Genomic DNA, 15,351 nt, shown 5'->3' on the forward strand with positions numbered 1-15,351 from the left:
GTATTTTTGGTGGAATTTGAATATATATCAGCCTTCACCAAGGCTGTTCATGACTGAAAGTTCATTATATCCTGTTCACTATCTTGCTCTTGTCTGTCATGACTCTCAAAACAATAGTAATTCATTATTTGTTTAATGCCTCCTTTCCATATTAAACTGTAAATTCTATGAGAGTGGGAATCATTGTATCTTTATTAATCTGTGAATTCTCTATTCTTAATATGAAGGGTTTTACTTAGTTCCTTCCGCATAGTAAAGGCTTCCTGATGTTAGTGGCTATAATAATTACTGTACTATCATTACATATCAAGAGGCACATTTAGGTTTAATATTTACTCAGAATGAATAAGTAGGTCACAGGATAGCTACAGAATGTTTGCATTTTATTTTCTCATTAACGTTACAGGCTTTGATATTCTTTTTTTTTTTAAGATTTTATTTATTTATTTGACAGAGATCACAAGTAGGCAGAGAGGCAGGCAGAGAGAGAGAGAGGAGGAAGCAGGCTCCCCGCCAAGCAGAGAGCCCGATGTGGGGCTCGATCCCAGGACCCCGTGATCATGACCTGAGCTGAAGGCAGAGGCTTTAACCCACTGAGCCACCCAGGCGCCCCCAGGCTTTGATATTCTGAATTCTCTTTCCTGTGCCACATTTTAGAAAATCTGAGTAATAAAGTGAAGTCCCTGTTTTCAGAAAGTTAGCAAGAACATGACAAGACCTTAATTATGCATTTTAAAAAGCTTTTTTAGAATGCAGAGATTCAAGGAAGCAGAATAAAGAAACCATTTAAATTTTTTTCAATTTCAATTTTTATTGTCTATAATTTTAACCTATCTGTTAAAAATCTTCAACCAATATAAATGAAACCAAGTTTTGTCTATTTGTACCATATCCAAAAAGTGTGATGAATTTTCTCCATATTGATAAGCTATCTTTGGATAGTCTGATTCAAAGGATAGGCTGTGTGGCATACACAGAGATTCACTGAAGGGCTAGGAAGGTGATGGCCAGGAGATAGACAGTATCTTCCAGAGCAGCAAAGCTAGGATCTGTGTGACCTCGAATCAGCAGCAGGGCCAAGCTTATTAAAACGCTAGGGACAGAGAACCGAAGCAATTTTAAATATGAGCTCCAAATGGGTCATACCAGGACAGATAGACAATTCAAATTTGCATGAATTTATATGCAATTGGGCTACTTTGCACACAGCAACTCTATTTAGCAAGTCTGAGGTGAATAGCAACAGGATTTTTTCACTAAAAACGGTTAATGATTCTTCCAAGTCACTCTGGGAAAACAAGCTAGTAGAGATGAAAAAAATATTTTACACTGGAGTTCAGTGGAGAGTATAATATTAGAATTTTTAGAAATACTTTATTCTGGTATCATTTCAAAGCATTGGATTAGGAACAAAATTTGAAAACATCTATTTCAGTTTTTATAGCGGTTGATAAATTTTTGGACTCACGTAACAAGTGGACAAGGGTTTATAATGGAAGACATAGAATACATACTAATCAGTAGGAAGATGATTTGCCAATATTGGTGATTTCATAGATAAGAAAGATTTAAAACAACATAAATTCCCTTAGTCTACAAATTAGAATGTAATAATGCTAGTGTTTTAAGACAAGTCTGGAGTAAATGTTTGAGTGGTTATGTTACATTATTCCAAATATATTTTACAGGTATTTACATTAATGTGGCTATATCAGTCAGTATTTATGTATTATGTGTGTGTATGCTTGGTATCATTACAAAGTTCTTTGTTGTTTTTTTTTTCTTTTTTTCTGATTCCAGGGGTCCAGTGCCAGCACCTGTTATCAATGGTCTACATTATTTTACAGCTTTAGAACTGCAGAAAAATTTTGAGCTTTGTGAAGATTATTTTAAAGCTCCCATTGGACCGTATTCCGAGAGGAGGTGAGTTGAGTTTTATGCAATAAAATCAGTTATTTTCTGCTGATTAGAGAAGATCATGGCACTCCTCCCTATGCTTCAGAGAAATCCTGAAATTGGGGAGCAGGACCCCACCTTCCACCATGGAATTTGAAGGGAGTAGATCCTGGCCCTCTGGGGAAGGACATAAGCATATATCCTGGGTCCATCCAGTTAAAAGCTTCTCTCTGGGATTTTGAATGTGGAGGTGGGGGGACACAAAGATGCAGGAGCAGGTAGAGATCCATCCAGACACCTGTAGTGGAGGATCCAGAATCCATTGTGGAGTGCAAGCTGTGATGATCTACTGATCTCTTCCCATATTGAGACCTGGCTCTGTTCTTGGCACCTAGCTTACCTTGATTCCTACCCAGTTTTTAGGTCTGATCCTTCAGTTTTTCATTAGTTTATAAACAACACAATAGCTTTTCAGTCACTCCTTTTTAGGTATTAAAATGAGCCAGAGTTGGTGTTTGTAATTTGCAATTAACATCTCTGATTAATATAGTGCTTTGTTTCTAAATGTTTACCAGCTGGTGTCCAATACACAAAAGGACATTTCAGGGTTCCAATGCTTACTATGTCAAAAGGTGGTTCAAAAGCTGAGTGTGTGTTAAGCTGAAGACCATATACAGACCACAGCTGACACTCTACCACTGATTTTAGTGCTTGGCCTTTGCAGGCAATCTGCTACATTTGGTTTCTGCTTGCTCTGTGTTTTTTTCTACAGTTGACCATCTCTCCATACATAGGTCTTGAATCCAGACTTCCCAAGAAAAGATCTGGCTGGTTGGGTCAATCATCATCTACTAGGTGTGCCACTCTTGAATAGAGATCTGTAGCCAGAGCCTTCATAGGAAATAGGATGGTCTATGGATTGGTTGCACCTATATCAAGCACCCATCCTTTATCTGATTATCTGTGGCCAGACCAGTGAGAGAGAACCAAGTAGAGAATTTTTCAGAAAGGGTCATGTGGGTTTAGCAGAGTCTCTGCGCTATCTGAACACACGGCAGTGTAACAGACAAGAAATAGGACTGGAATGCAATGCACTAGAATATTACCAGGGGAGATTTCTCTAGAAATACAGTTATTTTTATTTTCTTCTTTATCATTTTTTGTAATTTCTAAATTGAAAATTTTTAAATGCTATAATTAAGGTCTTGTCATGTTCTTACTAACTTTCTGAAAATCGGAACTTCACTTTATTACTCAAATTTTCAATTTAGAATTTATACTTAATTTTTATATCCTAAAAAAACTATTTAGAATCCATGACTTGATGAAATATTTAATAAATGGAAAAAATTCCTTTAGATACAGTTAAGTTTCTCACATCACTCTGTGTGTTAAAACAAATGTTAAAATTATAAGGCGTTAAAGACGAACCAATGCCTATAATATAATAGTAAGTGTGGAAATTGAGATACACATGTATAGCCAATGTAATTAGGTCTAAAAATATTTGTGTGTATGTACAGGAAAAAATACTGAAAATACACCAAAATATTATTAGTTATTATCTTGTAGTGATGAGATTATGACCAATTTTTATTTCTTTGTTCTCCCATATTTTCAGTGGTGAAGTATTTTTGAAGTATTAACGTAACTTTAAAAAGTTATTTTTTAAAAGTCTGCCCCAACAAAGGGATATTTTTTGAGAGCCTGTGTCTTGATAAGGACAGTTTAAAAAATGAGTGACGTTTTCCTTTATTTCTGAGTTTTATTGCTGTAACACTTGGATTTCCTCCCTTAACCTTGATGATGAAAAATAACCATCCCTTCTAAGTGGTTCCTTCAAGCCTACACATTTCACTAGCTACTGGAGACCCTAGTATTCTAGTTAGTATTCTAATTAGTATTAATATTCAGTATTAATTGAAGGAGAAGTGTGGACATATTCAGACCATAACAGAGAAAAAGAACGCTTAACAGGCCACACTGGGCTTATACCTCATCTGGCCCCATGGTGAAAAGGGTGGCTCAGACCTACCCTCAAGTCTGACCATTCGCTGGTGGTAACATATGTGTGTCTTTCAACTCCACCACTTTTTTACATCAGTCTTTCAAAGCAGTTTCATGTAATATTTTCTTTGATAAAAAGGAAGAAATAATTGTTGAAAGGCCTTGCTCTGTGATCCACCCCCCCACACTTTTTTTGGGTGTGTGCTTTAAATGAAGACCTACACTTTTTCAAAAATAAGAGACCAGAACATGTGCTATGGGTTGAGTTGTGCACCCCGTCCCCTACCCACCCCCTGCCAAATTCACATGCTGGAGTCCTGTCCCCTCAGAGTGTGACCTTATTTGGAGATAAAGTTGTTGCAGATGTAATTAGTTAAGATAAGGTCATACTGGAATAAGGCAGTAAGGTAGACCCCTAAACCAATATGATTCGTGTCCACATAAAAAGGAAATTTGGACTGAGGCATGTGCATCATAAGAGGGCTTGGAGGGGCGCCTGGGTGGCTCGTGGTTAAAGCCTCTGCCTTCGGCTCAGGTCATGATCCCAGGGTCCTGGGATCGAGCCCCCGCATCTGGCTCTCTGCTCAGCAGGGAGCCTGCCTCCTCCTCTCTCTCTCTCTCTCTGCCTGCCTCTCTGCCTACTTGTGATCTGTCAAATAAACAAATAAAAAGAAAAAAAAAAGGGCTTGGAGTGATGTAGAAGCCAGGGAGCACCAGATTGCCAGCAAACCCCAGAAACTAGAGGAAAGGCCTAGGATAGCTTCTCTGCCACAGCCTTCTGAAGGAACCAACCCTGCTGACACCTTGATCTTGAACTTGTAGACTCCAGGACTATGGGACACTAAATTTCAGCCACTCAGTTCACAGTACTTTGTTACACCAACCCTAACAAACTAATATGGTAGGTATTAAAAATCCAGTGGCATTTTTTTCTTGCTATTTTCCTTCTGTGCTCTCTTTAACATACTATGTTGGTATTACTTTAGAGGTTGGCCATAAAATCTATGGTTTATTGTGGGTTTTTACTAAAAGAAGGAATGAAGCTTTATGGTGCTGTAGTTTAGAATAGAAGATCTAACCCCTAACACATAAATGCATCTAACATTCTATTGAGCAGAACAAGATTCAGTCTAGTATACTTCTGGAGAGAAGCTCCCAAGCAGGGTTACTAATGTCACTTGCCCACTGCAAGAGGAAAGAGCTATTCAATCACAGAGAAATCCAGAAGTTGGAGGTATTGGTCTCACTTCTTTAGGAAGTGGTTCTTAGCTCAGTTACCTTATGTGGGGGCAAGAGTTGGAAAACAAAATCTTCTAGGATCACAGTATTCTATCTGAGACAGGCTAGTATTCTGTGAAGGGATTCCAAAAACTGTTGTCTAACAAAAAAAGACAAACCCAAGTACTCAGTCCAACCTGGTAAGAGGGATCCCCTCCTTCCAACGATCCAATGAGCAATTCAGTTTTTCTATCTGTTGATAATAAGTACTCAAAACTTTTTTTTTTTTAAGGTTTTATTTATTTGAGAGAGAGAGAAAGCACAAGCAGGGGAGGGGAGAGGGTGAGGCGGAGGGAGAAGCAGACTCCTTGCTGAGCGGGAAACCCGACGCTGGGCTTGATCCCTGGGATCATGACCTGAGCTGAAGGCAGATGCTTGACCGACTGAGCTTCCCAGGTGCTCCCCTACAAGTCCTGAAATCTTCTAAGCAGAACCCTAGCCGCAGGGAGATGGCTCCATCCTGGACTACCTCTGCCTGGAAATGTTGGTGCCATCAAGCCCTAGCTGTAGTTAATAGGTTGAGCAGAAGGCAGGTGTCCATGCCCAGTGCGGGAGCTTTCCAAGAGAGCTGATTTTGGATTCCAGCCATGGACTACGACCCAAGTACTGCAGTCTCTGCTTGCCATTCAGACATAATAGAGACAGCATGAGTGCCCTCATATTGGATGTGTCCCCTCAGTATGCCTACATCACCCCCTACATTTCCTCTTGGGTCAAGGGCAAGCCCAAATAGCTAATTGGACTGTGTTTCCTAGTAATGGGGCCTTGAACTCCTGGGGACACCTCATTAAAACTTGCTTCTACCCTTTTCACTCTGCTCAGTAGTAATATCAGGTTGGTAGACAGAGACACGCTCATTAAATGACAGGCTTTATCCAGAGTAGGCCCAATTTGTATCAGCCTTTGCTACTGCAAAGATATGAACTTAAGTTAAATGTGGAGTGTGAACAAGTGGAGGTCAACCTGAATTTGACATTTGATCCCAGAAATGTACTTCTGTGCTGAGATAGTAGTCATTGCGTTGAAACTACAGCGAGTGTGTAATCGCAGCCGACCTCCAGGCTCTGCAGTAAATAATTACCTCCTAATTTTCAACATTTTAAATTAATCTTTGGCTAAATCATGAAAAGACAACACTCTGACGACAGAACTTACTATAATTAACACTGGCAGTGAAAAGTAGAGCTCTAATGACAAAGTTGAGGAGGTAGAGTTAGAAAGTCAACACGCGTCATCTGTTGTTGGTGGAACAAGAAAGACAGGATTGAAATACAGTCCATGACCATGTAGGTCTGACAGATGGAGGAACTGAAAACAGTGGCAGAGCTCTTTGGGGGAGAAAAAACAGGGGGAGTGTTATTAAGTGAGCTGAATCCTTTCCGATTATAGCAGATAGCCATGTCTGCCAAAGATTGTTTTAAAACTGGTAAGTCAATAAAAGTAATGTATTATTTACAAACAAAATTATTGTGAGAATATCTGAAAACAGACATGGTTAAAAATGGTTAGCTCTGGGGCGCCTGGGTGGCTCAGTGGGTTGGGCCTCTACTTACGGCTCGGGTCATGATTTCAAGGTCCTGGGATCGAGCCCCGCATCGGGCTCTCTGCTCGGCGGGAAACCTGCTTCCCCCCCTCTCTCTGCCTGCCTCTCTGCCAGCTTGTGATCTCTTTTTCTCTTTCTGTCAAATAAATAAATAAATAAAATCTTTTTTTTAAAAAATGGTTAGCTCTCAGGAGAGTGGTATTGGGAGAGGTAGGGCTTGGCTTGCTGCTTTTTAATTATGAGCCCTTCTGTATAAAAGAACTTGGTTTTAATTATATGTATAGACCATTAACCCTTGAACAACACAGTTGGAGCTGCACGGGTCCATTTATTTGCGGGTTATTTACAGTACGGGGCAATACTACAATACATAAATGCATTTTCTCTTCCTTTTGATATTCTTAAGAGCCTTTACTCTATGTTCCTTTATCCTAAGAGTAAGAATACAGTATCTAATACATATACAAGATATGTGTCAATCAATTGTTTGTGTTATCGGTAAGGCTTCCCGTCAACAATAAGCTGTGAGTAGTTACATTTTTGTGGAGTCAAAAGTTACATGTGGCTTTTTGGCTGCAGGGAGGCGGGTCAGTACCCCTAATCCCCTCCCTCACGTGGTTCAAGGGTCAACTGTAATGAGTTCCTTAAAACATTAGTGAAATTTTTTTTGGAGAAATAAGAAAACTCACAGAGGGAAAGAGGAGTACATTTTGACCATATAAACACCTTAAGTTTCTCTAGGTCCAAAACAAATGTAAAAGGAAAAACAGCAGACTATGTAAAATGTAACAAATGAGTCAACATTCAATATATAAAGAGTTCATAAAATAAAAAATAAAAATAATAAAGAGTTCATAAAACTGGTAGGGCAAACAGGAAGTTAGATCCTCCAAAGGTAAATGTTTATAAATGACAGGAGAAAAGCTAAATAATAAATAAATGCACCTAAAAATTAAGAAATAATGTTTAAGCTTGCTGCGAGCAAAGCAACAAAACTCACTTACTTCATGGTGCTCTTCAGGATGAGCCCCTCCTCTGCTGTCCATGGAGACCCCCCCCCCCCCACCTCCCACCACCCTTGGAAGCCAAGAAGCAGGTGAATCCCAAAGGAGAGTAACCTGATGGCAGGAAGTGCACTGGGCCAAACACAGGGGTATTGGGCACGCTAGTCACAACCCAACCTCATCCTAAAGGGGGAACAAGATCCCAGTCCCCAAAACTCGCATTAGGTATGCCCAGTGTGTGGTCCAGATCAGGCCTCCTAAGACGCTTGCATATCATCTGTCCTTAAATAGCAGGAACTGCCATATGTAAGTTGCACTTGGTTCTGAAGTGCTAGGAATTAGTACCCGTGACTCCGTCAACTTGTGTGTGCTCCAGTACCCATCACGGCGCTTTGCTTTGCTTTGTCAGTTGGAGGAGAGGTTTATGCTCCTCTGTCCCGCTGCCGTGTGGCTCCTGCCGCAGACCGCGCTGAATGCCTGAGCTCAGCAGAGACGTGCGCACACCACGGACGGGGCTCCGGAGAGGCGCCCCAGGGCAGTCACAGGCTTCGACCGTGTGGCGCTCGGGAGCTTACTTTTCATCCCAACGGTATCCTTCACTTTTCGCTTTTCAGTGGCAAGGATTCCCACCTTCTCAAGAACTACTCTACGATATTTCATGCTTATCCATGGTTGAAAGACATGTCTTCTCAGCCTCCAGAGGGCAGTGGTTACTCTCGCCCGGGATCAGCAGTAAGTGATGGTGAGGCTGATCAGGCCCTAAGAGGTATGTGTCCTCTTAAGTGCGGGTCTCATATGCGCAGTAACATCACTGTATCTATTTCCCACTGTTTCTGATTTTTTTTAAAATTAAATGAGTATTTTAAGTCATCCCTCTCCTCTGAGGTAGGGTGGGGGTTTTTTGGTCTCCCATTGCTCAGAGGTGAAAAACAAAGTTCAGCATGGTCGGGAATGTGCCCAAGGTCCCTTACTTAGGCCACTTAGAGTGGGCTTAGAATAGGCTGCTGTTCGGCCCATTGAGCCGCTCTGCCTGCTGGGATCTTCTGGGGTCAAGGGCGTGTGTTTTCTGCAGGGGGTCTTGGATGACTTGGGCTCCATTCAGTGAGGGTGAAGAGAAGCCTGGAAGGTTTCAGGTTGCTGGCCCATCTTCTGCTCTGGGAGTCTGGCAGAATCCCGTTGGTTTTAGATTAAAAGGATCTGGCCCAGCCTAGCCAGGTCACCCCCTTCATGCCCCTTGCTCCTCAACACACAGATGAATGCGTATCTCCAGGCCCCGACAAGGTGGGCATTGCATTTTTGTCTCTGGGCATAGTAGCGCTAGTGGTGTTCACACATGACCGTGAGTAAAGACCTTGAACAGGGTTGGCGAGACCGAAGGGCTGGAGGTGAAGTGAGAAAGGGAGAAAGTAACCTGGTGTTGGGCTAGAAGATGGGGCTCTGTGAGCAATGGATAAAACAATGAGTAACTTGGAGGACTCTGTAGGACCTGCAGGCTACTGGGGAGACACCATTTGTAGCCTGGGCTGGTGGCAAAGTTCTGCCCGAGCCCAGAGGGTACGTGAGGATCCCCTTGCTCAGGTGAGTGGGGAAACCAGAAAGAGAATAAAGACTTGTTAGTTTGCCAGAGACAAGAAGGCACAGCAGTTGGCATGTCCAGAAGGCAGGGTTCCTAAACAGGTAGCTTCTAGCCAACCCAAGGGCAGGGCCTCTTCAGCTGTACTTAACTTCAGGACAGATGAGGCCTGAGAGAAAGTATTTTCAAGGATTTTATTATTTGTCAGAGTGAACACAGACAGTAAGGATTAGAGTCCCAAGACCAGGGTTCCAGGAAGTCATCCCAGATTCTGAAGTAGACACTTTGTTGTCACCTCACAGGTTGTGGGAAGTCTTCTAGAAACCCATTCAAGACTGTGACCTGTCACTCAGGGGCCTAAGGACAAAACTCCAGGAGCCCTGAACCAAATGTGTCACCAAGGCCCATCATGGTCTGGTATCCCATAGGACAGTGTTTCCAGACCTTTCCTATCTTATGTTCTGTACTCTCGTACCTTTCCTTCAATGGGATGCTTAGAGGTACGAACTGCATTCCAAACAGTCCAGCCAGAACGCAAGTGGGGCTGTGACCTGTGAAAAGAACATTGGACTCAAAATGCAAAGGCCTGGTTCTAGCTCCATTTCTGCCATTGTCTGACTGCATAGTTTTGAGCAAATCAGATGATGTCTGAGCCTTGAGCGTGTTATCTGTCCTACAATAATAGAGAAACATCCTGTACACCATATATTACACACATATAGTATGTATGTATATGTGTGTTCTAGTGTCACATGGTGTCATCTAGAGCGTACAGGATGCGGTGTGGTGTAAGAAAGGAGTCAGGTGCTAGATACCTACTCGGTATGATTATAAATTTGTATACACAGAAGCCAAAGATAGTGGTAGTTTTCTGCAGGGATGGTTTCTGGAGATTTACTTTGTTGCCTTGAATGGGTCATGTATTCTGGTTTCTTTATGTGCCATGGGGTGTTTTGTTGAAAACTGAGCATTTGAAAAAGCAGCCACCTCTCCAAGCGTGCAGGCCACCCCGGGTGCGGGGCTTGTCCAGAGCCCAGGACCAGTAAAGTATGAAGGCTTAAGGTCTTTCCAGTCCTTTTCTGGACATGTACTTTTCCTGGACCTGCATGGATGCTTTTTTCCAGTTTCCTAGCATACACAGCCATTAACCAAAACAAACAAACAAACAAAATCCATTTCCTTAACAGTCTTACCCCAGCTGCTTCTTGGCGCCTTATGAAGATGATGTTCTCTTGTCCTGTACAATTAGCAGTGTCTCACCTCAGGCATACGTGGCTCTGGGTCCTCACTGCTTTCAGCTTCAGCTGTATGGGCCCCCAGTTGTGCCACTTGTGGCCCTCTGAAAGCTGAGTTAAGGGACACAGACCGCTCAGGCAGCCCCCACGCACATTAGCACAGTGCTCTACTCTCTCCGGTTGGCAAAAATGAGTGGAAAAAAACCTTGAAATTTCCTACTGTTTTTAATGTGGCTTTTTCTTGTTTGGGCATTTGCTTGGTCGCTAGGGCTCTTTCACTGATTTCCAGAGCTCCTACAAGGTTGTTTCGGTTAGTGTCACTGTTCAGTGTTTGCACAGGGGGGCAAGGGCCTGGAGCTTCCCTGTCTGCCATCTTGCTGGTGTCTCTCAGGGGCGGTTTTCTTCGAGAGAAGTCACACGACTGGCTCCGGGTCAGTTAAGCTCTCCTGTCTTTTGCACATGAACTGCCAGACCAGGTTTCCGTCATCTAACACATATGTACTTGATTTTCTTCTTATGTGAAGGCAAATTTTATTTTCTTCTTTTTGTTATTTTGGTTTCAGCACCACATTCTAGTTTAATTCGATCATTCTGGGTTTTGTTTCATCCTCCATATTCACAGTTTTATAAGTTTCTGCAGCAAGCATGCTACCCAAGTCTTTCTCATAGTCTCCGCCAACAGTAGGACCCAGGACCTGGGCGACAGTAGTGTCCTGTGACAAGTCTTCGGAGACTCAGTTCCAGGGAGAGTCTACTTGCCTTGTGATTCCTACTCACATCTCTCTAGCGTCTTTTTATGTGAGAAACTCTGATATGTGTGGAAATCAAGACAAGACTGTAACAGTGGTGCTTTCTAACTCAGAGGTCAGCAAGTTTTCTGTAAAGGGCTAGACCCTTCTGCGATGACTCAGCCCTCCCATTGTGGTCTGAAAGCAGCCATGGACAATATGTAAATTAACGGTCATAGCCTGGATTCCAATAACTTTATTTACTGAAACACACTGCAGACCAGATTTCACCTCTGGGCTATACATTTGTTGACCCCTGCCCAAGTAAAAGGGAAATTGAGTTAATTGAAAATAATTAATTTGACATAATTTACAAACTCCTTCCAACACTTATCACTCACTCTGGTGTTTTATAAATGCACAAACCATTTCTTTCACAAACTTGAATTTGCTAAGGTTTGAGGTCAAGTGCACTGGTTTGTAAACCTTTGTTCCCATGTTAAAAAGAGCAGTGTTATTTGTCTTTTCTTACTGTCAGTGAGCTCTACAAGACCAAATTCTGAAAGCATTTCTGTAGTTTACCCCGGCAGGCTGGGATTCAACTTACCTGGGTGTGGAAACTTGAACTGATTTAGAAAGGAGGCCCACACTTCCACTGTCTTCTTTCTTCTATAGCGCCTTCCTTTTTTGAAGACATTTTTGTTACCCTTTCCAGTTTGAAAAACATCTCTAAGGTGAGGGTCGGGGGTCGGGGGGTCCATTTTCCTTACAGTGATTCAGATTGCTTCTGTCTGTGCAATAGATGGAGTCTTCCTAATCTTACCGTATAGGTCACTCCATTTTTCTCATTCTCTGTAGAATCTTCTGCCTTACTTTCTCAGTCCCTGCTACAGTGCTTTTCCCCAGTGAGAATTCAGCTTCCTCTGTGGCCACCATGCTCTACCTTCAGTCTCTATCTTTCAAACTCATCTTGCTGCCCACAGTCCCCAATAGAACCTAGCTCCATGGTCCATCCTTGGTGTCTCCATCCTCGGTGAACAAACCAGCCTTAGAGCACAGTGGATAAGGCTTTTCTTGGGAGGACTGTAGGATGTGTATGTGTGTGTGTGTGTGTGTGTGTGTTCAGTCTGGTTAGGTATGATTGTAAAAGAATATGATGTCAGGCATCATTACAGAGGGTATGAACAGGATAGAAAAGTAGCATGGGAACTACTTGGGGTTGCAACTTCTGATCACTGGACAAATTTACATAACCTAAGGCTTATCCAAACCTGCACATGATGTATTTTGAAACTCATCCCCTGTTTTTCTTGTTTGGGTGTCTTTTGTTCCCTTCAGTTTGTTATGAATTAAGTATAAACAATATTCTGGTGCTTATAATATTGCAATGTTTATTTTCTTTGTAAACAAAAAAATGTATTGTGTACCAAGAGGTTAACTCTATGTATTGCCTTCTGTTTCCTTAATGTTTTACAGAGCTATATAAACACTCACTTCCATGGGACAAAGTGCCTGTCCAACACAGAAGACACACGGTCTCGGTCATCAGCCACCCAGGTTTCAACACCAAACTCATCCTCCCTCCAATCCCTCAGGGCCGCAAGTAGACCAGAGTCACATTTGGTCTTAACGTACAAAACTTGTTCTGATCAATGTCCAATCCCTTTGTCTTACCTGGTCATGGATCCTGTTTCCCACTCAACTACCTACCTACAAAAGAATGTTCTATGTGCCTTAATTCTCTCAATCAATTTCTTTTGTGATTCCCAAGTAGTGTCTTTTTAGAATGTAAGTTATTCTTAGCTTTTGGAAATGTAATTTCAGTTTTTCTCATAGCTCTTAATGACTTTTCCAGCTGCTTCCTGCTCTGAAATATCAGATGGCAAACCCTCCCAAGATCTTGGTATTTTGCTGTGTGCATAGTGATTTTTGGATACATCCAACTGGGATTCTGCTTTTGAAATTTTAATGTGTCCATTTATAACATTTGTGTATGCCCTAGGGGACTGAGATATTTTGTTCTTCTGATTATGAAAGAACTGTAGAGTTCCATTTAACTAGTGACCAAAAGGATCTCGACTGCATCTCTCAAAAGGAATTAATTCATGTATTTTTTCATGGTTCTTGAGTTGCTTTAGCAATACGAAGGAATAAGAATTACCAGATATTTCTTTTACTTCACCCTTTCCTGACTATGATTATGTACTTCTTGTCATTAGAACTATTTCTAAACAACTTTCTTCATCTTTATAGCTTCACTACCTACTGTTGGCAGAAAAAAAAAAATTGGGTAGTTATATTGGTTCTTAAAATATTGAAACACATCTCTCTGGATTGGTAGACGGTCTTTTCTCTGAATCCTCTGTGCCTGCTGATTCTTGGGAGCAAGAGCCTCCACATCGTACTGTACTAATTGTTAAATATTTAAATATTTAAAATAGTAAAACCCTTTAATGATTTCCGTTTTAAAAATATTAGAACCCCCTTTAATAGCCCTTTTTCCCCATGACAAATTTGGATGTAACTTGATTTGCTATATTGGCTTCTGTCTGCCACTTAGCCCTATTCTCAACAGAAGCTGCGTAAAGTTCCTTTCTTAGGGCTAGTGGAAGGGGATAGAAGGGAGGAACCTGAAAAAAAGGACAAGACTGAGTGGGAAAAGAGAATTAGTCCTCTCTAGAGCAATGAGGAGGCAGAGGGTGGGATACTTTAATGTTCTCTAGCATCATCTAATCTTTTAAAAAGTTATTTTGAAATACTGTAGAAACACCAGAAGATATAAAAATAAGAGTTCCAATTTCAGACAACATGGAGGAGATACACTTTTCCCTATTTCTTCCGCTAAGTACAGTCAAATCCTAGAAATTATATCTAAAACAAATATAAGAAGATGGAGAGGTAGAAGGAAGAAGACAAGCCTGCTGGGGACCTTGGGAGCTGAGAAGCAACACAGAGGTGAGTTCCCTGGGTTTCTTTATTGGCTCAGATATCCCGAACTGGGTGCTAGATAAGCTGTAATGCCAAAACATTGACAGTAAAGACCACACATCTCCAGCCAAAAGCATGTTTCTTCTAGGTAAAGAACTAAGAACGGGGCAACCTAGCAAGACAGAAAACTTTTCATCCACGTCTTTGTGGATGAAAATGTCACTTCACCCTTTCTCCCTACCCTGTCAGCAAAGGCTTTTCTGGCTAAAATGAGGTTTCCTCCTTCTCCCTGCTGGGATAGTGTCAGGGAAGTTCTTGTGGAGGGCTAGGACCTGCAACACTCCCCAATATTAATGAGAACCCCCTCCCACAGTGTCATTGAAGGCTACATAGGGACCTGGACCTCCATTCCCTACCTGAGAGTATTGAGGCATTTCTTTCCCTTCTCATCAGGGTGGTGTCAGAGAAGGTCTTTTTTTACTCTTACTAAGCAGTCTTTTTCTTCTTCTTCTTTTTTTTAATTTAATTTTTTTTTCAGTGTTCCAAAATTCATTGTTTATGCAGCACACCCAGTGCTCCATGCAATACACGCCCTCCTTAATACCCACCACCAGGCTCACCCAACCTCCCACTCCTGTCCCCTCCAAAACCCTCAGTCTGTTTCTCAGAGTCCACAGTCTCTCATGGTTTGTCTCCCCCTCCCATTTCCCCAACTCACTCCTCTCCACCTCCCTATGTCCTCCAGGTTATTCCTTATGCTCCACAAGTAAGTGAAACCATGTAATTGTGGAGATCCAGGACTTTTGCCACCGACCTATCTTCTTGCAGGGCAGTGGAGGCCATGTGGAGGACAGAAAATTTAAATAAAATCCATATTCTTATAACATATTACCCCAACTGTCCAAGATGTAGTTAAAAAGAAGAAGAAGAAGAAGAAATTCATCAAGAATCAGGAAAACTTTAACTTGAATGACAAAAGATAATTAACATCCAAGCCAAGATATGTCAGTGAAGGCCTAATGGGAACCCTAAACTTCTACCCCACCCAGTATCAATAAGGCATCATTCCCCCTTTTCCTACTCTAAGTGTCAAGAGAGACTGGGTGGAGAGTGGAGAGTTTAGATTTCTACCTCCACCTGGCAGGAATGAGTCAGTGTT

The 15,351-nt window shown here is 41.8% G+C and overlaps 1 protein-coding gene across 1 annotated transcript; it reads left to right on the top strand.

Annotated features, from left to right (window-relative positions):
• Positions 1-1,604: 1,604 nt before the first annotated feature.
• Positions 1,605-13,557, top strand: LOC125081220 (leucine-rich repeat and guanylate kinase domain-containing protein-like). The gene is made up of 4 exons (XM_047695765.1): positions 1,605-1,688; positions 1,801-1,923; positions 8,343-8,494; positions 12,741-13,557. The coding sequence occupies exons 1-4, from the start codon at positions 1,645-1,647 to the stop codon at positions 12,869-12,871; spliced, it is 450 nt and encodes a 149-aa protein (XP_047551721.1). The 5' UTR covers positions 1,605-1,644; the 3' UTR covers positions 12,872-13,557.
• Positions 13,558-15,351: the final 1,794 nt, after the last annotated feature.

The sequence above is a fragment of the Lutra lutra genome, chromosome 11, assembly GCF_902655055.1.
Source record: "Lutra lutra chromosome 11, mLutLut1.2, whole genome shotgun sequence".
In the NCBI taxonomy this organism is placed as follows: Eukaryota; Metazoa; Chordata; class Mammalia; order Carnivora; family Mustelidae; genus Lutra; species Lutra lutra.